Here is a 25,995-nt window from a genome sequence, read left to right as displayed (position 1 = left end):
CTTCTTGGAGGGGTAGTTTGTGCTTGGAGATGTTAAGAAGAAGATAGCTGAGCTACTGCGGTGGGGAAACCCTCAAAGTTCATGGAATTTATAGTTTCTTTTTCACGAGAAATTTATGTGAGTTTTGAACTTCTTGATTGAACGTGGGTGCTGCTGAGCTGTGTTGGTGGTTTGCATTCTTGTAATTCGGTGCTTACGTGAAGACCACCACCTCCAGTTTGTTTTTTTTTTTTTTGAAGTGATTTGAGTTTGTAAGTGCAACTTTTTTTTAAAATATGAGTGAGGTATTTTTATTCATATTATATTGCAATTAGATTCTTGATTTTGGTCGTTCTGAATTTCTGAGAACTGGCAAATTCAGGGCTTGTCTTGTCTAGCCTGCATGATGCTAAAATGGGATTTGAGATTAAGGACTCGAAAAATGCTCTTTTTACGCATTTCTTGACTTGATATTGTTAAATTTGACAAGTTAAAAACTGGTGCTGGAGATATCAGAGCATGAAAGACAAGAATATAATCCAAGAACAGAATATCAGTGATGAAGTTTTTGCTAACACGTGACTTGAGGAGATGAGGCTGTGATATAATTCTTGTAATCATGAGTAGCTGTAAAATAAACTTAGGACAATTTTTCGCTCCAAAAGGAGTGAGAATCTGTTTTGTTTTCTATTTTATTTTACCAGCTCTTGTATATACAATAGTTGGTATGTATTCAGTTTTTTACATGCTGTGTATTCAGTCAAGCACAAATGGAATTCTGGTTGACTTCTTGATTCATTCAATAAAATTAGAGAGTGTATTCAGTTTTTTACATGGTATCAGAGCTTCGGTTCAGAGCTTGGGCTAGCTTAGAATCAATGATTTCCTAGCCAATTTTCTTTTCATTTTTCTGCTTGAATTTTCAATCAAGTTCTAGAGCTTCATTCATGGCATCCTCCGAATCAAATGATCAAACAAATCGTATTACTCTACCGACCACTGAGACCAGTTCTTCAAATCTATATTTTCTCAATTCAAATAAAAATCCAGGTAATATCTTGGTTACACAACCATTGCTTTGAATGAAGAATTATCACTCTTTGTCAAGGGCTATGATATTAGCTCTCACTGCAAAGAGGAAGATAGGTTTCATTAATGGAAAAATTGCTGAGCCAAGTCCAGAATCTCCTCTTTATGAAGATTGGTTAAGCTGCAACACAATGGTGATTTCATGGATGATCAATTCCATGCATGTTGATGTCTCGAGTAGCATAATGTATTGTCAAACTGCCAGAGAAATGTGGCTTGAATTGCAAAAACTTTTTTCACAGGGTAGTGGTCCTATGATTTAAAATCTTCAGAAGGAGATTTTTGCTATTTCTCAAAACCAGATGACAGTTACTGAGTATTATACAAGATTCAAGAAACTATGGGATCAGTTGCTAAATTTAGAGCCATTACCAGAGTGTACATGTGGAGCCATCAAAGCTTTAAATGTTTCTCACAACAAGGCTTATGCTATGAGATTTTTGATGGGTTTGAATGAGAATTTTGAGAATATAAGGACTCAAATTCTGATGCAGGAATCTTTTCCTTCGATTAGCTAGATTTATGCCTTGGTTCTTCAAGAAGAGTTGATGTAGGACGGGAAAGGTCGACCTATGTCCTACGATTCAACCCTCACACAAGCACATACACTTAAACACTTTAATTTAAGAATTTAATTATCCGAACATAAACACAATAAATCATGTTTTATTTCACATGTTCAAGGATTTTGAAAAGGTGTATGACTTGTCCAGCAATTAAGTCCCGATTGGTTCTTTCACAAAGGAATCAAGTTATATACTGAAAAGTTGTTATTTTAAAGATTTAAGAATAAAAGTTCTATGTTAGCAAACTAATATTCATACAATTGATTTTAACTAACAAGTACCAATATTGTAATCTATGGATCAAATGGGCAATTCAAAGATGTGATTTTAATCTACTAGCAAGGGTTCACAAAATATAAAAAAAGATTCAAACACAAGTATTGAAGTTACCAAGATATTGGTTTGGATGACTTGACGTTGTTCCACACGTAGTTAGGTCACACCGTTGTTCCTTTGTACAAGCTTTGAACCACAAGATGAACACAACAATGAAGTGTAGATGATGATCGTCGTGTGGGTGTATGAAGACGCTGGCCGTGTGGTGTTGATGGGGGCCGTGAGAATATTAGATGGAGGAGGGGTTGATGGAGTCGTTGGATAGTTTAGTGGTCTCTTACCACTTGATCTCCGGAGAGAACGTTGTAGCCTCACACTACTCACTCACAAGGAGAGGAACAAGCTTTACAAGCTCAAGCAAAGAGATGCTTCTTCAATATTCAACTTCAACTTTTTTTTTTTTTTGTTCTTACAATAAGAAAGCTATTTATAGGCATAGCCTAGGAGACAAAGCTTTAAACACTCAACAACTCTCAACAATTTTCAACAACAACTCTCAATAACTTTCAACAACAACTCTCAACAACTTTCAACAACTATTAACCTAACACAATTAATACTTACTAAAAAAACAAGGAACTCCAACTCATAAGCACACAAGTCAAGCTTAGTTGTCTTGCATTATTACAATTCAAATTTGAAATTTAAACACATTCCAAAAGGAAGGCCAAAACCGTGTGGGACCCATTGGAGCCATGTGGGGGCCACATGGGTTTTGAGTTGGACTTTGCTTCAATACTTCACTTGGGTCTTCAAGCATGGTCTTCAAGCACCTAATAATCTTGAAATAACATATCCACAAAAAATATAAATTAACACAATAGCAAAGTCTTCACATAAAAAAAGTCTTCCATCAAAGAAGTAGATGATCTTCAATTAATCCCATGTGTTCCTGCAAAATAGATATAAACAATAGTGGACATCTGGAGGTCGTCCACGTGTCACCATGTCAGCAAAGGAGTGGAGATCGGGAGGTCGTCCATGTGTCATCATATCAGTAAAAGGGATACATAAGGCATGTTGATCCCCATCAAGAGTCTCACAAGAATGTAGTACATGGAAGATTTTACACTGCAAAGCCTGATTCAGTGGCAACGTATGCAAATTCGAAGGGAAGTAACTCTGGTAATTCTACTTGGAACAAAGGAAATAATAAAAGGGAGAGACTTTTATGCACTCACTGCAATATGCTTGGACATACGATTGATAAATGTTACAAATTACATGGTTATCCACCATGATATAAACCTAAAGGAAGACCAAGTGCTAATCAGGTTATCTACAATTCTGGAATAGCACCTGAGAATATTTCGATTCAATGTCCCATTTCTAAAACTCAGTGTGAGAAATTATTGACATTCCTCAATGCTGAATGTAACTCTGGTAAAAATCATCTTATAGCCAATGTGAGTATTGGTAATGGATTGACTAGTTTGGATTCTGGAGCTACTGATATGTGTTCATCTGCTGGTGTTACTGCTACTGTTGATATGTCAACCATTACATCTTATTCTCAAACTCCTAACAATTACCTTGAAACCATGTCTGGTATTGTTTCTAATCTTTCTTTCAATCCAAATTTAACTCATTCCATTTTTTCAGCCAAACTGGTTAATAGAACCTGTTTTGAATCTACTAAGTGGGTTCTAGACATAGGTGCTACTAACCATATGGTACATTTTGTGTCTTGTTTCAGCACTATAATTGCTACATTGAATTCTCATGTGAATTTGCCAAATGGTGAGGTAGACTTAGTCACACATGTTGGGACTATTAAAATTAATGAAAACCTCACCTTATATAATGTTCTTTGTGTTCCATCGTTCAGTTTTAATCTCATATCAGTTAGTCAACTTGCTAAATCTATTCAGTGTTGCCTTATTTTCTTTGGTAACTTGTGTTTCATCCAGGACCTTGCTCATTAGAGCACACTTGATCTGGGAAAAGAGAGCAATGGTCTATATTTGTTGGAAGATAGCAAGTCAGTTTCTTCTTTTGTTTCAGCTATTTCTTCTGCTAATAAAATTCAGCCACATATATGGTATTTGAGGTTGGGGCATCCATCAAATGCTAAGCTGAATTTACTCAAGTCAAATAATGTACAAATTGGTGATTCAAATGAAGATTTCTTTTGTGATGTTTGTCCTCTTGCTAAACAGAAAAGATTACCATTTAATGAAAGTTTACATATTTCCAAGAATTGTTTTGATTTGATCCATAGTGATTTGTGGGGTCCATTTTCTGTATCTACCATTGACTCTTACAGATATTTTCTCACTATAGTGGATGATTGCTCTAGATGTACATGGGTTTATTTGTTGAAACGCAAATCACAAACTCAGTCCATATTAGAATAATTTTGTACTATGGTTGAAACTCAATTTTCTAGGAAAGTAAAAATCATTAGAACCGATCATGGAACTGAATTCATCATGAGTGATTTTTTTGCTAAAAAGGGAATTTTACATCATTTAAGTTGTGTTGAAACCCCTTAGCAAAATGCAATTGTAGAAAGGAAACATCAACATATTTTAAATGTAGCAAGGTCACTCATGTTTCATTCCCATTTACCTTTACATCTTTGGGGACATTGTGTGTTAATTGCTGTATATTTGATTAATAGAATTCCTAGTACACCTCTTTCTCACAAAACCCCTTATGAGATTCTTTATGGCAGTCTTCCTTCCTATGATCATTTAATAATTTTTGGCTGTCTCTGTTATGCATCTACTATTGCACATAATAGATCCAAATTTGCAGCAAGAGCAAGGAGGTGTGTCTTTCTAGGTTATCCTTTTGGCATAAAAGGTTACAAGGTTTTAGATTTATGTACAAATGCAGTTTTCAAATCTAGAAATGTGGTTTTTCATGAACACATATTTCCTTTTGTTGATGGTAAAGCTCCAATTTCAGACCCATTTACTTCAATTCCTAAAGTTGATGATCTTGCATCTTCCAGCTCAGGTAATAGATTTTTTGTCACTCCTCTTAATATACAAGATGAGTCTATTGCTTGTTCATAATCCTATTCCAGTTCAGGTTTCTCCTCTTCACTCAGATTCATTTCCTACAGTTTCTGATCCTACTATTCATACAGTTCCTATTTCAGTCACATCTGAATATGCTTCTCCATCAGTTCATGAATTACCATCAACACCTCTCAGAAGATCATCTCGGCAATCCACTAAACCAGTTTACTTACAGGATTATGCTTGTGCCACTACTCATGCTATTTCTCATCCTTCTGGTGCACCTTATGATATGGCTGATGGGCTCATTTATTCACACCTGGAGCCTTGTTTATCAGTCATATTTGTTGACAGTTAGCACATCACCTCAAGAGCCACAATCATTTTTTCAAGCTGTTAAAGATCCACTTTGGAGAGTTGCAATGGATAAAGAAATTCAAGCTCTTGAACATAATCATACTTGGGAGTTGACCACTTTACCTCTTGGTAAAACTCCTATTGGGTTTAAGTGGGTATATAAAATTAAATTGAATGCTGATGGAACAGTGGACAAATATAAGGCAAGACTTGTGGCTAAAGGGTACACACAAAGGGAAGGCATTGATTTTCTTGAGACATTCTCTCTTGTTGCGAATATAGTCACTGTTTGAGTTCTTCTTGCTTTGGCAGCTGCTAGATGTTGTCCTATTCACCAATTAGACATTAATAATGCATTTTTACATGGGGATTTAGATGAAGAAGTGTACATGTCATTGCCTCCTGGTTTTCACAGCAAGGGGGGGACTTCAGTTGCTTCTTCTTCCTCACATTCAGCTCCTCTTGTTGTTTGTAAGCTACTTAAGTCTCTTTATGGTTTGAGACAAGCCTCAAGGCAATGGTATACGAAACTATCAAACACTATTCAGCAACTTGGTTTTGTGCAGACTACTGCTGATAATTCTCTCTTTATTCATGCTAAAGGTTCTTTGTTTACAACTTTATTGGTCTATGTGGATGATATGGTAATCACAGGAGATGATCCCACTTGTGTAGCAACTTTGAAATCTGTTTTGGATGCTAAATTTGGAATTAAGGATCTTGGCTCACTTAAGTTCTTCTTAGGACTTGAAATTGCTAGAAGCAAGAAGGGAGTAAGCTTAAACCAAAGAAAGTTTTCTTTAGAAATTTTAAAGGAAACAGGCATGATGGGTTGTAAGCCTACCAAATCTCCAATGGAACAACAGTTGAAGCTATCAAAGGACAGTGGTGAACTTCTATCAGATTCAAGCAAGTATAGAAGGCTCATAGGTAAATTGATGTATTTGCCACTCAGCAGACCTAATATCACATATGTCGTGAACAGGCTAAGTCAATTTTTAGCCAAGCCAAGAGTTCCTCATATGCAGGCTGCAACAAGAGTCTTGCAATATATTAAAGGAACACCTAGACAAGGGATTTTTTTCCCTAGTGATTCAGATTTACAATTAAAAGCATATTGTGATGCTGATTGGGCAAGATGTCCAGATACAAGAAGATCTCTTACTGGATATTGTGTTTTTCTTGGAAATGCCTTGATATCATGGAGATCAAAGAAACAATCAGTGGTGTCAAGATCTTCAGCTGAAGCTGAATATAGATCCATGGCAAGCACTACTTGTGAAGTAACTTGGATTTTATTTTTATTAAAAAATTTGCAAGTGAAGCATGAGAAATCAGTTTTGCTCTACTGTGATAACCAGGCAGCATTGCACATTGCTGCAAATCCAGTGTTTCATGAGAGATCAAAGCACATAGAAGCAAATTGTCACATTGTTAGAAACAAAGTTTTAGATGGTACAATCAAGACCTTTTATGTTGCATCCAAGAATCAATTAGCAGATATTTTTACTAAAGCACTTGGTGTAGACAACTATGTTGGAATGGTTAAGAAGTTGGGATTGATAAATATTTTTACTCATCAAATTGAATATCTAGAGTATATCATGGATGATCCAGAAGCAAGAGCCTTACTCTTGAGGGGGGGTGTTAAATTTGACAAGTTAAAAACTGATGCTGGAGATATCAGAGCAGTGAAAGGCAAGAATATAATCCAAGAACAGAATATCAGTGATGAAGTTTTTTCTAACACGTGGCTCGAGGAGATGAGGCCGTGATATAATTCTTGTAATCATGAGTAGTTGTAAAATAAACTTATAATAATTTTTCCCTCCAAAAGGAGTGGGAATCTGTTTTGTTTTCTATTTTATTTTACTAGCTCTTGTATATAAAATAGCTGGCATGTATTCAGTTTTTTACATGCTCCGTATTCAGTCAAGCATGAATGGAATTCTGGTTCACTTCTTGATTCATTCAATAAAATCAGTGAGTGTATTCAATTTTTTTTACAGATTTGGACTGCTTCTTGTGTCTAGCTGAAATACCTAGGACATATTTTTCAGGATGTTGTTGGATGTGCTATTTATTTACTTTTTTAATATAAATATTTATTCCATATTTGGAGAGGTATTGGATTTAGATTTGTATTGAAATTGAATAAGATGTAATATAAAATTATATTAAAATTTTTCTAAATCTACTAAAATTTAAATTTAAGATTTGAAATTCATGCTTCCAAACGTAGCATTAGGATAATAATGGGTTTCTTATGACCAAGAGTTGGTATAGGATTGGTACGCTTTTGTGAAATGTGTTTAAAGCAAGTTTATTGATACATTAATCTCTAGCGTGATTAATATTTTTATTGATTTAGATAATTTTTTTCTGGGTTCATACTGATAAAAAATTTATTGTGTTTGAGAACAAAGGAGAGTTTTGAAATTTCAAAATTATGTAGTTAGTGTCATTTTGTTGACACTCGTTTTTAAACCCATCGCCTCCAATTCTTTCCCTACCCATATTACAAAGGGCAACCAACGCACCCTTTCCATTGCCCATAAAAGCCCAACAGTCCCTATAGTTGATCACAATTTTCTAACATGAACTGAGAATTTTATTTTACCACAAACACGATCATTTCAATAGCTGCTGCATTGTAAAATTTCAGTCTTGGATTTCAATTTGAACTAAATTAAATTTACATTTTTACACTATTTTACACCTTTTCATCCACAGATACTACTGATTCCAAAGACTGCTTTAGCAGGAACAGTCTCGCACCCTGTGCAGCAAAGAATGTGACTACGGAAATGTCAGGAGGAAAAAATAGTAAGAGCTTTATTCACAAGTATAGTTGCTTTCCTTTCACATTTCGCACCGGCAAATTAAACGAAAAACAGAGAAGATTTTCCACCACATTTCCACCACATAATATATACGCAAACCTCCTCTCTGACTAAATTAGTTCCAAGCAGTATCCACCTACTTAAGGAAGTCGCTTGTGTGCCTCACCAAAAGGCAAAAACTGAAAGAACATGAAAAATTTGTGTGCACACTTGAAACTGGACTTGTCTCCTAGCTTGCTTCTGTGGACAGAATTTCAAGCTCAGCCCACCAAAGAGGTGAGAGTCTCGGAATTGCTCCATCGGGTCCTATTGCAGTTATCTCCCTCAATCTCACAGTGACCTTTCTCATTGCTGGTCTCTGTTTGGGGCCAAGTTCCGTACAAGATTTGGTTACTTCACCAATTTCCTCAAGCTGATCCTCTTGGAAGGATTTGAGAGTAGGATCCAACAGTTCTCCAAGGGATGGCTTGCCCCTCAAGAAATCATATGCCCAACCCTCAACTGATCCATCATACAGAGAGTACGGGACCCTACCTATGATCATTTCAAGGAGGACTAACCCGAAGCTGTAAACGTTGTTTTCTGGCTCAGCCAAGTGTGCGTTCAGGTGGTCAAAGCCAGGAGTTTTGTTAGGAGCACAAGACTGAGGAAGAAGGATAAAGCACACGATAGAAAGGCAGCCTTTTGTGGGTTTTCAATACTTCCTGATGATGACTTGGAACAGATTGTTGCCCCAAATGTCAATACAGATTGTGGTGGGTTCTGAATACTTCCTGATGATGACTTGAAGTGCCGACAAAGTCAACCCCCAGCAAGCTCCTCTCACAAATTAAAAGAACTCGATTTGTTTGAGCCAACCATATTTACGAAGGATGCCATGGACGACATAAATGAGATGTTCAGAATGCCTTTAGACTTCTAAAGAATAGAGATATGGTAAGTGTTATTTGCAGTTGCACTGCATAAATTTTGAGTTTGTGCTTGAAGAACAATTTATGGATTCGTTTCTTTTCTGGTTCATCATGCATTTATTTCCTTTGTTTTTCATTTTTTATTTTGCTTTCTTTTTATCCTTTTTTTCCATTTAATTTTTTTTTTGTTTTTTATGGGGTGGGGCCTGGAGGAGTGGGGATCTGGCCTATGTATTTGAGTTTTGAAATTTTATGAAGTAGGTGGATTTATGCTTCTACTCCTCTTCTAGTTTGTACTTGTTCCAGTGTATGGTGAGGTCAATTATATCCCAATGTTTGGTCTCTTGGATTGACATGCAGCAGAAAAAACAGGTTTTTTTTTTAATATTTTTTAACGGAAATTCCAAATTTATTGATAACAACAGTGGTTACAAACAAGCCACAAGGTAACATGAGCAAAATACAGTTAAAAAAAATTATGTTGTGCAGCATTTTACTTAGTTTATTCAGGCAATAGAACAGAGTGTTCTCTCATTTGGACAAGAACCTTCAAATCAACAGGTTAAGAAAAATCAAAATAAAAAAAAAAAATCTCAGAAAACTAGTAAAAAGAAGGAGCAAAGAGAAGAGACAGATTATCAATCAGGATTTATGCATACAAGGTAGTCAGTTAGTAGTGAGTCGAGGGAGGGCAATGGGCTGGACGGAAAGCAAGGGGACCTGCAGCATAAACCACAGCCTCATAATGCTTCCCAACCAGTCTCTTGTTTTCATAACGAAGCGGCGAACCATAGAGCCCGTAGTTGACATTGGAGAAGAGGTTGCAGTTTGGAAGAGGCGATGAAACCAACTTCACTTTGCATGAGTGGAGGGGATGGTCCAACAGATAGTTGCTCATCATGAATCCTTCAAGCTTTGCATAGAAGTAACCGTTCTCATCTGTGGAAAAAGCCTTGTAGAAGCTGACTCGATCTTTGAGGTCTTTGCAGGTAACGCTGACTTTGGCTGCAGGAATGGGCTCGGCCCCTGTCAACGACCAAGATCCTAAGTGCTCACAGCTCTGGCAGTACACCATTCCCTCCACCACCACATCTGTTTTCTCGGGTGTCTCTTCAACAACGGTGGCAATGGAAGGGGAGGCCAAGGAGAGAAGTAGGAGAAATGGGATGATTATGAGCTTGCTGGTTTCCATCTTCTTGGAGGGGTAGTTTGTGCTTGAAGATGTTAAGAAGAAGATAGCTGAGCTACTTAGGTGGGGAAACCCTCAAAGATCATGGAATTTATAGTTTCTTTTTCACGAGAAATTTATGTGAGTTTTGAACTTCTTGATTGAACGTGGGTGCTGCTAAGCTGTGTTGGTGGTTTGCATTATTGTAATTCGGTGCTTACGTGAAGACCACCACTCCAGTTTTTTATTTTTTTTCAAAGTGATTTGAGTTTTTAAGTGCAACTTCTTTAAAATATGTGCGAGTATTTTTATTCATATTATATTGCAATTAGATTCTTGATTTTGGTCGTTCTGAATTTCTGAGAACTGGCAAATTCAGGGCTTGTCCTGTCTAGCCTGCATGATGCTAAAATGGTGTTTGAGATTAAAGGCTGAAAAATGCATCCCGGGTGGTGTTTTGACTTGATATGGACTGGTTCTTGTGTCTAGCTGAAATACTCAGGACGTATTTTTCAGGATGTTTGCTGTTTTTTTTTTTTTTTATTTAAATATTTATCCCATATTTGGAGAGGTATTGGATTTGAATTTGTAATGGAATTGAATAAGACGTAATATAAAATTATATTGAAATTTGCCCAAATCTACTAAAATTTAAATTTAAGATTCAAAATTTATGGTTCCAAATGAAACATTAGCATAATAATGGGTTTCTTATGACCAAGTGTTGGCATAGAATTGGTACGCTTTTGTTATTTGGATTGTTTTACTTTCAAGTAAAATGTGTCCAAAGCAAGTTTATTGATACATTAATCTCTAGTGTGATTAATATTTTTACTGAGTTAGTTAATTTTTTTTTTCTGGGTTCAGACTGAAATAAAATTTATTGTAATTGTGAACAAAGGAAAGTTTTGAAATTTTAAAATTTTATGTTGTCTTGTTTTTAAAACCATCGCCTCCCATTCTTTCCCTACCCATATTACAAAGGCCAACCAACGCACCCTTTCCATTGCCCATAAAAGCCCAACAGTCCCTATAGTTGATCACAAATTTTTAATATGAACTGGAGAATTTTATTTTACCACAAACACGAGCATTTCAATAGCTGCTGCAATGTAAAATTTCAGTCTTGGATTTCAATTTGAACTAAACTAAATTTACATTTTTACACTATTTTGTTCAAATTCACACAAGCACCGAGAATTTTCACATTTTGTTCAGATACTAGTGATTCCAAAGACTGCTTCAGCAGGAAACAGTCTGGCACCCTGTGCAGCCAAGAATGTGACTAATCATGGAAAAGAAATGAGAGCTTTATTCACAAGTATAATTGCTTTCCTTTTGCATTTCGCATCGGCAAATTAAACAAAAAACAAAGAAGATTTTCCATCAGATTTCCACCATATAATATATACACAAGCCTCCTCTCTGACTAAATTAGTTCCAAGCAGTATCCACCTACTAAAGGAAGCCTCTAGTGCCTCACCAAAAGGCAAAAACTGAAAGAACATGAAAAATTTGTGTACACATTTGAAACTAGACATATCTCCTAGCTTGCTTCTGTGGACAGAATTTCAAGCTCAGCCCACCAAAGAGGTGAGAGTCTCGGAATTGCTCCATCGGGTCCTATTGCAGTTATCTCTCTCAATCTGGCAGTGACTTCTCTCATTGCTGGTCTCTGTTTGGGGTCAAGTTCCATACAATATTTGATTACTTCACCAATTTCCTCAAGCTGATCCTCTTGGAAGGATTTGAGAGTAGGATCCAACAGTTCTCCAAGGGATTGCTTGCCCCTCAAGAAATCATATGCCCAACCCTCAACTGATCCATCATACAGAGAGTAAGGGACCCTACCCGTGATCATTTCAAGGAGGACTAACCCAAAGCTGTAAACGTTGTTTTCTGGCTCAGCAAAGTGTGCGTTCAGGTGGTCAAAGCCAGGGGATTCCAGCTCGGCTGCAGCTATGTCATTCTGGAAGCTGAAATCTGAGATTTTGGCTGCATAATCTTCAGTAAGATTAACAACAGAAGAGTTGAGGTAATTGTGGGGCATCGGTGGTGTTAGTTGGTGCATATGCTCAAGGCAGTATGCCATGCCCATAGCAATTCTCAGCCGCATTCCCCAATCCAAGTGCTCTGCTTCTCTTACTGCATAACAAAACAGAATTGAAGATTCATTCCTTCCACCCAACAGAATAACTTCCATGACCCATTCGGGATGTGATTTCTACCATGAATTTTAGTGTTTCTATTATAAAAAAAAATAGTAGTGGTCACTCACTGTGCAAATGCTCAAAAAGAGTCCCATTTGGAGCGTATTCGAAAACCATCATTCTAGTGAAGGGCTCCTCTTCCTCACAATACCCAAGAAGGTTGACAAAATTCTTGTGGTTCACTTTTGATAATGTGTCAATCTGAAACAGCATTAACAGTTAGACTATCACATTACAATCCAAGACAATAAATTTTTGAAAGAATTTGTTTCTTAAAGAGTACCTTCTTCCTGAACAGTGCTTCAAAATTCTTTGTCCAGTTGTCAGTAGTTTTTACTGCAGCAGATATTACAGCTATTTCAACTCCATTAGACAGTGTGCCTTTAAATGCTGTACCAATTGATGAAGTACCAATTACATTACTGAAATCCTCACAAGCTGTTTCAAGCTCTGATCTCTTGAGCTTTGGTACACCTGAAATCCAGATTCCCCATCATGTAAGTAAATAAACACAACTTGTGGGCAGAATGAACACAAGAATACATGTAATATGAGAGCGAAAAAGGGATGTATAAGCTGTCCTCGACTGAGAAGCCCAATCGGTTTGGGCAGTTTTGATTAGTTTCGACTTTCAAAGAAGCCTGGTCTGGTCCTCAATTAGGCATATAATGCGAAAAAGACAGAAATATCTGTACTCTGTATTGACTAGGAACACAAAATTATTTGCACCTTTCTTTCCTTTACCATGTGACACCTTCAAGCAGACTTTTAAATATCCAATTAAGTACCAAAGAACCACTCAAATTAAAACTTAAGCAATTAGAGGGGCCTAAAATGGCTTGAAGTGAACAAAAACACAGATAAAATTTTTTACCTAGTGGCGAAATTAGTTATATAGTGGGTTTGTTTACTGCCCAGGACTCAACTCCAGAATTTAACTCAATAATGCCATAGTACCATATTCAAGAGCAACTCAACCAAAACACTTAAACCATTACGTGATGACCCAAGAATAGGTTTTATAATCCAACATCAAGGTGGTGGCTTGGTGCATCATTTTTAAACAAAATCATTACATAAAATGATAAAATGAATTATCTGGTTTCTGTCAACTGCAGAAATATAAGATACAGAGTCAGTATTCAGGCCAAAAAAACACCTTAATAGCTAGCCATCCATTAAACCATTAATTTTAGGTACTAAAGTTTAAACTATATCATCTTTATTCACCTATGGCCAACACTGTTCACATTTATGCCATTAACATTTTGGACGTACTTGTTAGAATATAAACACAAGAACCTGGTTTTCTCCCATGAGTGAAAAGAAAAGAGTTACCTGTTACAAATGCTTTCTGAAGCTGCCCACTTAATCCTGTGGCCCAAGGTTTGACAGCAGCAACCTTACTGCTTCTATATAAAATTATGCCGATGACAAGAACAAAAATAATTGTAGAGCCTCCAACAGCTCCAACTAATATTAGAGCATGATTTTTCTTAGAATGGGGGGAGGACTGGTTAGAGAAAAAAGAAGGTGATGATGCAACTACAGTTGGAGAACGGGAAGTCGAATGGGGCCTAATAACAAGTGAAGGTGTGGTAGCTGGAGATGGAGATTTTACTGATGGGGATGGGGACAGGGATGGAGATGGAGATGGAGATGGAGATGGAGATGGAGATGGAGACGGTGACAATGAAGGGGATGGAGATGATGGTGGCAATAGAAAAGACGGTGGCAATGAAGGTGATGGTGTTGGTGAAGGTGAGGGTGACACAGGTGTTTCACTTTCATCATTTTTTGCATTCCTTGGTGCGGTAGTTGTCACTTGTAGCAATCTCCTTTGAACGGAGTCTTCAGCTTGGGCAATGTCCCTAGCAAAGATGAAGAAAAAAAAAAAAGCAGTTAACATTCAGTTGAGCCAAAAAAACAAAGGCTCTCATAATGTATACATGACATAAAATTTCATTACATATGGAGTAACTTTTCTAAAAGCTTCCATGGAATGAAAATTTTGATTAAAGCAAGAAAATACAAGGAGCTTGTTTCAAACACATGGTACAAGGGCATTTACTAAGTCTGTAGTAAATGCAATTATGCCATGATCCTACCAAACAAAATGTATAAAATACTATTAGGATAGTTTTTCATGCTTGTTTTATTGTTTATGAGCATCCAAACATTTTACGAGAAGGTATTATTATTATTATTGTAATTATAATTATTATTTCAAAATTTTGGGAACCAAAAGTGGCAGTGCAATGAATCTCCACTACACTGCTTTGTTTTGAAACTGAAATAATACAAAAATGTGCTGTTTTAGAAATCTATAGAAATCTAAAGAACCCCTTTTCTGACAAAAGAAAAAGGAAAAAGAAAAATGTGACTAAAGCCACCAAAGGCACACAATTGACATCCAAGGGTCATTTCACAAATAGTGGCAATTTATGTTTTCTAATTTGATCATTTGAGTTCCTTTACAATTTTTTTACAGAAAAATTACAGAAATGCCACCTTGTTTACTTAATATTCATGTTGTCTTTCGCATTGGAGATATTCCAATGTGAGATCCATCAATTGGTGCTTCAGGATCATGCACATCACTTGCACCAATTTGAACAAGTTCTTCAATTGTGTACCTAAATAACAAACTAGCATTTTAAAAATAAAATAAAATGAAAAGAGAAAATAAGTATTTTTGCATCAAAATACCATGCAATAGATCTTTGGTTGCAAGACAATCTTTTGGCAGCATTCGAGAGCTCATTCTCATCTACTTGAAATTCTGAAAGCCTCTTAAGTTCATCAATTTCAGGAGATAAGCTACCAAGAAGCCCATTGTTATCTAGAAGACTGCAAAATAATCAAAAAAATTGTAATTCAATTTCATAGAATTAGCAAAAAATATGTACACTAACAATAATTCACAAACTGGTTGATACTATCAACTTACAGGAGTGACAGAGATAAATTATTAGCAAAGTCAGATGGAAGTGGCCCACTAAAGTTATTATATCCTAAATCCAACACCTCCAGCTCCTTTAGCTGCCCAATCTCTTCAGGAATGATCCCGGAAAAAGAGTTGTTGCGCAAAATACTGGAAAAACAAAGTGCAGAGTGAAAAAAGTATATATAAAAGACGAGAGCAAAAGCAAAAACAGCAGTGATTACAAATGATTTTGCAACTGGAAAAGTCAAATAAAATGCTTAGTGCTTACATAGATTTTATGCGTGCCAGTTTCCCAAGCTCAGGTGCCAGCAATCCTCCAAGACAAAGATCTTTCAAGTTCCTGCAAGTTGTATATGTCTGATTTTAAAATGAATGGAAAAAATTGGCTGCAAAATTCTGACACCATTTTGTTTGAATAAACAATAAACTCATAATAAAATGAAAGCATTACTCTCTACACAACTGGATAGCCGGTAGTCATCTGATTTAAACAAACCCATGCCAAATCTTTCCTTGTCAAATCAGTGTTAAGCACAGATTGATTCTTAATAAACCAAAAACATAACGCAAGGCTGCTATGCAATTCAATTCAACAATTTGGGCATGATACATATTCCACTTCATCAAACATTTTTGAATCATTCTGAACTTTTTTTTGTTTTGTTTTTGAGAACTCATAAAAAAAACCCACAAAGTACAATTTCAACCAAATAATTTCTCTTTGAATTTTGTGGTTGTCTGGTTATGGCACATATCCTGCCATAAAATGGACAATTTTTTTTTTTAATTTTAAACATAATCTACATATTCAAGAATCTAATCTCGAACTTCTGAAGCACTTCAACATAATGTAATTTGACTTCTCTGCCAAAAATATCAAACTAGAAAAATATAGTTTGTGTTGAGGAAGACCACAAATCAAGAGCAAACATGAGGTCCCAATTACATGATATTTCCTTTGAGAAAAGTCAGCAAATCTTCTTATTATAGAAAGGAGCGTGGAAATTTATTTAGGATTGATTTTGTATTTACTCCACCGTTCCCCAATTACAAGTATAAATAGGGGTTGTAAGTTGTTGTAAAAATATAATTGAATAGAGTTATTTTTTATATTCTTCTTCTTCCTCTGATTCTATATTTCTTTTTCCTCTGGTCCGTTTTGCTCTGATTTTTATCATGGTATCAGATCGAATCGATCCTTAAGAGGTCCAAACAGAGGTGGTTTTTTTTTCTTTCTCACATCAACGTTATTGTCAAACGTTGAATGTGGTTTTTTTTATTTTACAAAATCTTGGTGTTCTTGATTGTGGGAGCATTTTGAACAATCTGTTATTCCTTTTGTTCATTTTTTTTTTTTTTTCATTTCTGCTCTCATTGGGTGTTTTTGTTGAATGGTTGGGGTGCACACTTTGCATATTCTTTTGATGTTCCAAGGTTGAAGACGACCTCCTTATTTTTTTTGGGCTACTTAGTCGTTTTGGTTTGGGCTGTTTCATTCCTTTTTTTTTCACAGCTCCATTGACTTGAGCCCAAGCCCGTGTCCAGGCCAAAGCTTGTGCTATAGACCCAAGCCCAAGCGACCCACACCAAGAAGCCCGGATCCCTACGATCCGCGCCCAGGCCGAGCCGCACCCAAACCGCGCCCCGGTGCTGGTTCGTACTTTAAAAAAAGAAAGGTTCCATTTTTTCCTCATGGCTGAAAAGGAAGAGAAATTTTATAACCCTACCCATCACTTGTTTCTTCATCCTTCGGATCACCCCAGCATGGTCTTGGTTACCACTCCACTTACTGAAGACAACTATGCCTCATGGAGTCGAGCAATGCTCCTCGCTTTTGAGGCCAAAAACAAGCTTAGCTTCATCGATGGTACGGTTCCTCTACCACCTTCTAGTTCCTCACCTAAGGCACGACAATAAAAACAATGCAACGTCATGGTAATATCCTGGCTTCTCAATTCCATTTCTAAAGATATTTCCTCCAGCGTAATCTATTGCAAATCTGCTTATGTCATTTGGACCGATTTAAAAGATTGGTAATCTCAAGTCAATGGGTCACGTCTTTACAAACTTAAACAAGATATTAGTAATCTTGTTCAAGGTTCTCTTTTAGTTACAACTTATTTTGCAAAGTTGAAGGGCTTATGGGATGAGTTGGCCGAAATTCAATCCCCGCACATTTGCACCTGTGGTACCTGCACTTGTGGCGCCCGTAAGAACAATTTGGCCCAACGAGAATTTGACAATGTGTTGACCTTGCTTATGGGCCTCAACGAATCCTATGCTACAACTCGTAGACAGATACTATTGATGGATCCGCTTCCAACTGTAAGTCGTACTTATGCCCTGGTCATGCAAGAAGAACGTCACCGCAGCGTCTTGACTCCACAATCCATTGAAGGCATTGCTTTGGCTGCCTCCAACTATCCAACCACAGAACAATAGCCGACCAAGTCCACTTAAAAAGTACCTCAAATGCAGTCATTGTGGGAAAGACCGGCACACTTCGCTCCGGGACCTCGCAACTCTAAGCCTGAAACAGGTTCCAAGTAGGGGTGAGCAAACGGTCGGTTCGGTTAAATTCGGGTAATTAACCGAATTAACCGAAAAATTCGGTTAAATAAAACCATTAACCGAACCGACCGAATTGTCGATGGAAACCGAACCGACCCCGACCGAATTGCCCATTCGGGTAATTCGGTTAACCGATTTTAACCGAAATCATTTAAAATTAATTGTTAGAAATATAATACAATTATAAATTTTTTTTAAAACCAAATCTAACTTAATTAAATACCTTTTTTATTAATTTTATTAATGAAAATAATATTTTACCGTAAAACAAAGAATCGAAATATGTTAATTAAACTCCTTCATGCACTTGCATAAGCAAAATTTATATTCATAAATTATATTTAAAATCTAATTAATTAGTAATTCGGTTAATTCGGTTAACCGAAATTTTTTTACCCTTAACCGAACCGAAACCGATTAACCGAAATTTTGTGGAATTATAACCGAACCGACCGAACCGGGATTTTTACCCGAACCGAACCGACCAATTTCGGCCGGTTAATTCGGTTAATTCGGTTTTCACCGAATTTTGCTCACCCCTAGTTCCAAGCATAGTGCCAATCAAGTTTCCTCCACTACTAGCAATCTTCCTTTTACCCTAGAGCAATGCCAGCAGCTCTTGGCTATTCTCAACAATACCGCCCTTCCGCAATCCATGGCACACCAAGTAGGTAGTGTCGAATCTTCGTTGGCAAGCCCAATAATGATCATTTGTAGATTCTTGACAGTGGTGCAACAAATTATATGGTTTTCATACCCACTATTCTGACCCAATCTTTTCCAGTTCATGGTCTGACAGTCCAATTACCGGATGGCTCCCATGTCACCGTTAATCATATTGGATCAGTTCTCTTTTCTCCCACTCTCACTTTAGATAATGTTCTTTGTGTCCTGAATTTTCATTTCAACCTAATTTCCTTTCGTAAGTTATGCAAAATACACCGTTTCTCATTATCTTTTCTTTTGATTTCTGTTTTATTTAGGACCTGCGCTCGATGAAAATGATGGGAATGGGAACTGAGCGGGACAACCTCTACCACTTTGCAAACACCAGAAAGGCTTGTTGTCAAGCGGCCACCTACACTTCGACTTCCCATATTTGGCATCAACATTTAGGACATTGTCCAATAAAAAATTGTCTTTTCTTTCCAATAAAGTACCAAAAATTTGTAGTTCTAATTTGAAATCGTGTTTAATTTGCCCATTGGTTAAAATGACTTGTGCTCCATTTCCAGCTAGTTCCATTTCTTCCTACAAACCTTTTGAACTACTACATGTTGACATTTAGGGGGCTCATCGCACCTCTTCTACTATTGGCGCACATTACTCTCTCACTATTGTCGACGATTTTACCCGTAGTACTTGGATTTACTTAATGCACCATAAATCTAACACCCGTTCTCTTTTACAATCTTTCATTCATCTCGTTGAAAACCAATTCTCCAGTTGTGTCTCGTCCACCAAACCAGTTGTGTCTCCACTCCTCAACAAAACGGAGTGGTCGAACGCAAACATCGTCACCTTCTCAATGTTGCCCGCTCCTTACTCTTTCAAGCACATATGCCTACACACTTTTAGGGGGATGCTATTCTTACTGCCACCTATCTCATTAACCGCACACCTTCTCCCATTGTGGGTGGTTTATCTCCTTATGAAAGATTGCAAGGTGTCAAACCCACATATAATCACTTGAAAATATTTGGATGCTTGTATTTTGCTTCCACTCACTCTCAGAACCCAACCAAATTCGACCCACAAGCCATCCAATGTGTTTTCCTTGGTTACCCGTATGGTCAAAAGGGGTACCGACTCTATAATCTTAGCACACACAAAGTCTTTGTTTCCCGAGATGTCATTTTTCATGAAGATATTTTCCCTTTTGCCTCTTCTAAACCTGAACCTACAGACCCTGTCCTACGTTTTCCTGTATTTTCCCTTGACCATATTCTAGATGACCCATCTCCCATTCCATCACCATCACCATCACCATCACCATCTCCATCTCCATCACCATCAACATCTCCTTCTCCAGTGCCCCAACAATCTAGTCGTCCCACTTAGCCAGAGAAATACTTGAAGGATTTTCATGTGGAACAGGTTCTACTATCTCGGCCCACTCAATCATCTGACTCTGCGCTGGTCCGTTCATTAGGTACTCCTTATCCTCTCATTAATTTCCTTTCTTATTCCCGGTTAACTCCTTCTCACCGTGCCTTCACCACAGTCATCTCTCTTGCCAAAGAACCACAATCTTTCTTGCAGGCCATGACCGATCCACACTGGAGTACTACCATGCGTGTTGAGATTGATGCTCTCGAGCTCAACAATACCCGGATCCTCACTCATCTCCCTTCTGGTAAGAAACCTATTGGATGTAAATGGGTCTATAAGATCAAATACAATCCAGATCGATCCATCGAACGATACAAGGCTTGCCTCGTTGCCAAGGGTTACAATCAACAAGAAGGCATTGACTATACTGAGACATTTGCTCCAATCAACAATGCTTTCCTCTATGGAGATTTGGAAGAAGAAGTATACATGTAGCTTCCACCGGGATTCGGACGAAAGGGGGAGACTAGAGTACGCAAGCTTGTTAAGTCTCTCTACGGCCTTAAACAAGCTTCAAGGCAATGGTATGTCAAGCTCTCATCCACCTTTATTGATGCAGGATATTCACAGTCTAAGGCAGAGTACACACTTTTCATCCGATCCCATAAAAACAATGTCACTGCCATTTTAGTATATGTGGATAAAATTGTCGTTGCAGGAAACAATTTGGAGCAGATCAATGTAGTCAAGAAATTTCTAAGTAACCACTTCAAGCTCAAAGATCTGGGAATTCTCAAGTATTTCTTGGGAATTGAAGTGGCTCGTTCAGCCAAGGGAATATTTCCATCTCAGAGGAAGTATGCCTTTAAGATACTGGAAGACACTGGCTTCCTTGGAGCTAAGCCTAGAAACTTCCCCATGGAACAAAACCTTGCACTCAGCGAGAGTGAAGGTGAACTCATTACAGATCCTTCATCATATAGACGACTTGTTGGAAGACTGATTTATTTGACTATCACAAGACCAGACTTAGCCTATTCAGTACATGTACTCAGTCAGTTTATGGACAAGCCACGTATACCACACTTAGATCAGCACACAGATTCTTGCGATACATTAAGAAATCTCCAGGCCAGGGGCTTTTCTTGTCGGCTTATAGTGAAATCCAACTCCATGCATATTGTGATGCAGATTGGGCACACTGCAGGAACACTAGACGATCAGTCACAGGGTATTGCATCTTGCTCGAAAAAATCACTCATTTCCTGGAAGACCAAGAAGCAAACAAATGTCTCTCGCTCCTTAGCTGAAGTAGAGTATAGATCTATGGTCTCTACATGCTGTGAGGTCACTTGGTTAAAATCTTTACCCTCAAATCTTGTAGTGACATATTCTCAACCAGTCAGACTGTACTGTGATAACAAAGTTGCTATACATATAGCTTCAAATCCAGTGTTTCATGAACGAACCAAGCATATCGAGATGGATTGTCATGCGGTTCGAGAAAAACTCCAAAATGGGATCATTCAAACAATCCATATGCACACAAGCCAGCAACCCGCTGATTTATTTACCAAAGCTCTTGGACTTGCACAATTTAATTACCTACTCAACAAGTTGGGTGTTATAAATATCCACGCTAACTTGAGGGGGAGTGTTGAGGAAGACCACAAATCAAGGCGCAAACATGAGGCCCCAATTACGTGATATTTCCTTTGAGAAAAGTCAGCAAATCTTCTTATTATAGAAAGGAGTGTGGAAATTTATTTAGAATTGATTTTGTATTTACTCCATCGTTCCCTAATTACAAGTATAAATAGGGGTTGTAAGTTGTTGTAAAAATATAATTGAATAGAGTTATTTTTTTTATATCCTTCTTCTTCCTCTGATTCTATATTTCTTTTTCCTTTGGTCCGTTTTGCTCTGATTTTTATCAGTATGAACAAAAGTTGCGACAGATTTGTATGTCATTATAGTTAGTTTCCACATGAATTCACGAACTAATGATTTTATGCAAGTCATTGCCCAGTCATCCACTTATCAATTTATGATATTGTTGTTGAGAAAAAGTTTCTTCATGTTTTCTCTTGATCTATAGAGTTACAGATCCTGCAGAATGCGTTTATTGTTGACCAGAAGAGTTAGTTTCCTGCATAAATGACACAAATTTCAAATAAAAGTTACAATAATTCCTTGATGAAAGATCCCTATTAACAACTATTTTCTCATGATGCCTTCTTTTGTCATTTGTACAAATTTCTGATAGAACACGAATCCTTAAATCGCAGCATTAAGCACACAGTTGGAATCCACCTTAATTTTAATTTTAATAATAATTTGAAATCTGCAAACAATCAGATTTATCGCATTAACAACTGCATCAACTACATGTTCGATACATAGGATAGAATGAACGGAATTAATTTATCACTTGATTAATGCATATCTTCATTCAATTTTATGTTCCGTCCCGTTCTGTCACCCAAAAGCGATATGAGATCCTAAATTAGAAAAAATTATGAATAAAGTTTTCTTGCAGAAGTAAGAACATAAAGGGAAGCACCCGAAAAATGGTAACTGCAAATACTTATTAACCAATTCAGGGTAATAAGTCGAACTTCACAAAAGAGATCCAAAAAACAATACAAGAGCTCCAAAAAGTAACTTTTTTAGAAAAAAAAAAAACAAAAGCAAAATATGCACCACAAAGATACAATCAAATTAAGATAAACATTTGAGGGAAAAAGAGAGGAAAACACTTACAGAACTACCACTTCCCCATCAGAGCACTCGACACCGAACCAAGAACAAGGATTAACCTCTCCATAATTATCCTCCCAATTCGACAAAGCTCCAAATGGATCACTCACAATTCTGTTCCGAAAGGTCAACAGAGCTAAACCTGCACATTTAGTAATACCAAATCAATGTTACTCTTGAGTGTGTGTACACACACATAGATATATTTATATATTTATGTATATATGTGCGTATTTGTAATATACTGAATTTTGGAGCATGTCCTCGTATCAAGATCTCATTCCCACAATGATGCTTCAATCTTTGAATGCGGATTTTGAGGTACTTTTAAATTAAAAATGGATTTTTATAGATAACATATGTTAATAAAATAAAAATTAAATAAATTCTAATACAACAATGTCCTACTTTGACATTTCATGTGAAAAATATTGAGTTAAAACTTCAGATTGCTGAATTTTGCATTGGGAAGCGAAAATGTTCGCACCATAGCGTTTTATGGTAATTATGTAACAGATTCATTGTGGACTCTGGAGCATAAAGTTCATACCTTCATCGTTAAGAGCCCAACATAAACCCATGTTTTGAGAAAACAAACTCATAACCATCATCATTATCGTCGTCACCGCCGACGTTGTAAACAGAGGCCTGGATCGCCTGAGCCTGCAGAGCTCGTCCATCTCCGATCCGATCACAATTGGGAAAGACCCAAAAGCTAGAATTAATCTAAACTAACCCAGTTCTTAATGAGCTCGATCGCGGGACAAATTGAATCGAATAGAGTCAAAAGGGCTTACAGCTCGAACGTATCGCAGAAACCAAACACTGAAATTCGTGAAGAACAAGAAATTTTTACACAGAGGGAAAGAAGGAGATCGAAAACAGGGTTGCGTATTCGCGAACTCATCAAGACGAGAAGAGGGTTTGAAACCGCGTGAAGCCGGTTGGGTTTTTGACTCAGGAAAATCTCGAAAAACGAAAAGTTTTACTGGTAAAGAGGAAGGAGCAGTGGAAGACTGGAAGTGAAATATGAATGGGTCTAAGAACTAAAAGCTACGGCAGCCCAGCAGCCGTTTGGAGTACAGGGGTCGGTGATTTCGGATTTTCCGGTGGCGGCGAGAATCTGACACGAAGCTCTCTCTCTCTCTCTCTCTCTCTCTCTCTCCATAACTTCTGTGAATCTATATATTGAAGAAATGCTGCAGATGTAGACCGAGTACAAACATTGAATCATTTGTAATTTTCATCGTTTGACTTGCCGCATAAATAACTAAATACACAATGTTATTTGTCATTTGATTAATGGCTGAGCATTTTGTTAATCATATCATGTGGAGATCTTAACCAGTGTGAAATAATATACCAAGCTGTTTTTCTTTTTTTGTGAGCTGTTTTAAAATATTTTAGTACAAATATTCATTTATTTAATAATTAGTATATAATTTGTCCATACATAGTGTACACATTGGAAAATTGACAAGGATCAATTTATAATTACTAATTGGTATTTATATTTTAACATTTTAAAAAATATAGTCAAATATTTTTTTGAGTTGTGGATTGTTTTATTGATGTAAAAATTAAAGCAATTAAAAAAATTTAAACAATAGTATAAGTGAAAAATGAGAAAAAACAATAAGAATTGAAAAGCGTCGAAAAGTTAAAAAGATGAAAATAACATATGAAAAAAAAGAGAAAGTAAATATTAATACATGACAGATAAATTTAAACAAGGCACATGATAATTAAAGGTTAATTTTTTTATTTTTATTTTAAAATTATAAGAAAATTTTGTTTAAGAATTATTTCTCAAAGCACGTAAATTATTTAAAATATGTTTTTTGACTTTTATTAAAATGCCCATGTGAAAGTTCTTAAAGAAACTTAGTACACCAATAAAAATAAAAAAAATCTCTCATTAATTTTTAAAAATAAGATAATTTTTAATAAATAAAATTCTTCTTGATCTTTATTCCAAAAATGTCCTCCGCCTTAAAATTCGTCATTTATTTACAAGATTTACTAACTATGCATACGTAAATAGTTTAATGCAATAATTTTAATTTTTAAATATATTAAACACGATCTGATTTTCTAAATATATAACTTCAACTGTTCCAAAAAAGGGTTGCCTGAAACTAGTGCAAATTAGATAAAGCCTTCTAAAGAATTAATAGATTGCAATTAAAAATTTTATCATAATTTGTGTGCCGTGAAAATGAAAGTGTATTTATTAATTTATTCTAAAATATTTCAAAAGAAAGGGACAAAATTAGGGTAAAAATGTTGTTTTATAAAAGCAAGAAGATTGTTTTATCTTCTATGTTTGGTACTGAATAGTATTTGTTCTTTATTAAATAGGATTGTAGTTTTTTAGGTTTGCTAGATGTCGACTTTTCTCTACATTTATTTTAAATTTTTTTCTTGGGTTCTTTAATTAAGATAGATCTCAAAATTTATAGTTTATATTTATCTTTTGAGTTTGAACTTTAAAGAGATGGAAAAAAGAGTATAAGATTGGAGATCGACCAGCTTTCTTCCCATTTTGTAGCTTCGATTAAGCAAAACAAAACATTAAAACGTTGAAATTTGAGTAACTAAATAATAGTATTTTTGCCCAATTAAAAAATGTAAAACACTTTTAACCATGTAGTAATTAAATATAATATATATTGTATGGAAAGGAAAGTAGATTTGATGGAAGGCTATGTTTAACTAATAATTAAATCAATGTGATTAAAAGAAAATAAAAGGTGGGGGGGGGGGGTGGTGAGGTGATTAGGAAAATGCAGCCCACTGTTTTAGAATGTGGCGAAAGGTGTTTGAAGACTTTTCAGCTTTTATGTGAATCAAGTTTAGGGCTTCCCAAAGTTTTAAGATTTAAAATGCAAGCTTAGCATTTGTCGTCACTCTCGGTTTGGTCTAGCTGGAATTGGCTGGTTCTTTTGTGGCACCCAAGTTCTCTTATACATTTTCTTATTAGCCTATATACCACGCGTTTAATTAGGGCTTAATAATTTCCCTTCATATATAAACCAAAAGGAATTAGTTTTTTTTTTTTTTTACGAAATACCCAACTTTATTGACAGTCCTCATTTATGGTGGAGGAAAACTGTGATTACAAATATGTCACATGGTATTTACAAATAGCTAACAAAACTAGCTCAGGCTCCAAGACCAAAACAAGACTATCAAAACTCGCATCATTAACCAACTGAAACAAACTAAACATGCTCA

At 36.3% G+C, this 25,995-nt stretch overlaps 1 protein-coding gene across 1 annotated transcript; it reads right to left on the bottom strand.

Annotated features, from left to right (window-relative positions):
- Positions 1 to 11,512: 11,512 nt before the first annotated feature.
- Positions 11,513 to 24,126, bottom strand: LOC131166283 (inactive receptor-like serine/threonine-protein kinase At2g40270). Its single transcript, XM_058124686.1, has 9 exons — positions 23,309 to 24,126; positions 22,762 to 22,900; positions 15,644 to 15,715; positions 15,379 to 15,522; positions 15,138 to 15,278; positions 13,767 to 14,299; positions 12,712 to 12,902; positions 12,497 to 12,629; positions 11,513 to 12,363 (listed from the first exon to the last, which is right to left on the bottom strand). Exons 1-9 carry the CDS (start codon positions 23,436 to 23,438, stop codon positions 11,765 to 11,767), a joined length of 2,082 nt encoding a protein of 693 aa, XP_057980669.1. The 5' UTR covers positions 23,439 to 24,126; the 3' UTR covers positions 11,513 to 11,764.
- Positions 24,127 to 25,995: the final 1,869 nt, after the last annotated feature.

Source organism: Malania oleifera, chromosome 10 (assembly GCF_029873635.1).
Source record: "Malania oleifera isolate guangnan ecotype guangnan chromosome 10, ASM2987363v1, whole genome shotgun sequence".
Taxonomy (NCBI): domain Eukaryota; kingdom Viridiplantae; phylum Streptophyta; class Magnoliopsida; order Santalales; family Ximeniaceae; genus Malania; species Malania oleifera.
Note: the sequence above shows the minus strand (reverse complement) of the source record. Positions and strands in the feature narration are given on the sequence as shown.

What these genes read in the sequence shown, in the direction of transcription:
- LOC131166283 (XM_058124686.1), bottom strand. Translation starts at nt 23,438, where the DNA reads ATGGACGAGCTCTGCAGGCTCAGGCGATCCAGGCCTCTGTTTACAACG. An exon ending in AACCAAAGATCTATTGCATG is followed by an intron (nt 14,300 to 15,137) that starts GTATTTTGATGC and finishes CATCTTTGCTAG; the next exon opens with GGACATTGCCCAAGCTGAAG. An exon ending in TCTTTTTGAGCATTTGCACA is followed by an intron (nt 12,364 to 12,496) that starts GTGAGTGACCAC and finishes TTTGTTATGCAG; the next exon opens with TAAGAGAAGCAGAGCACTTG.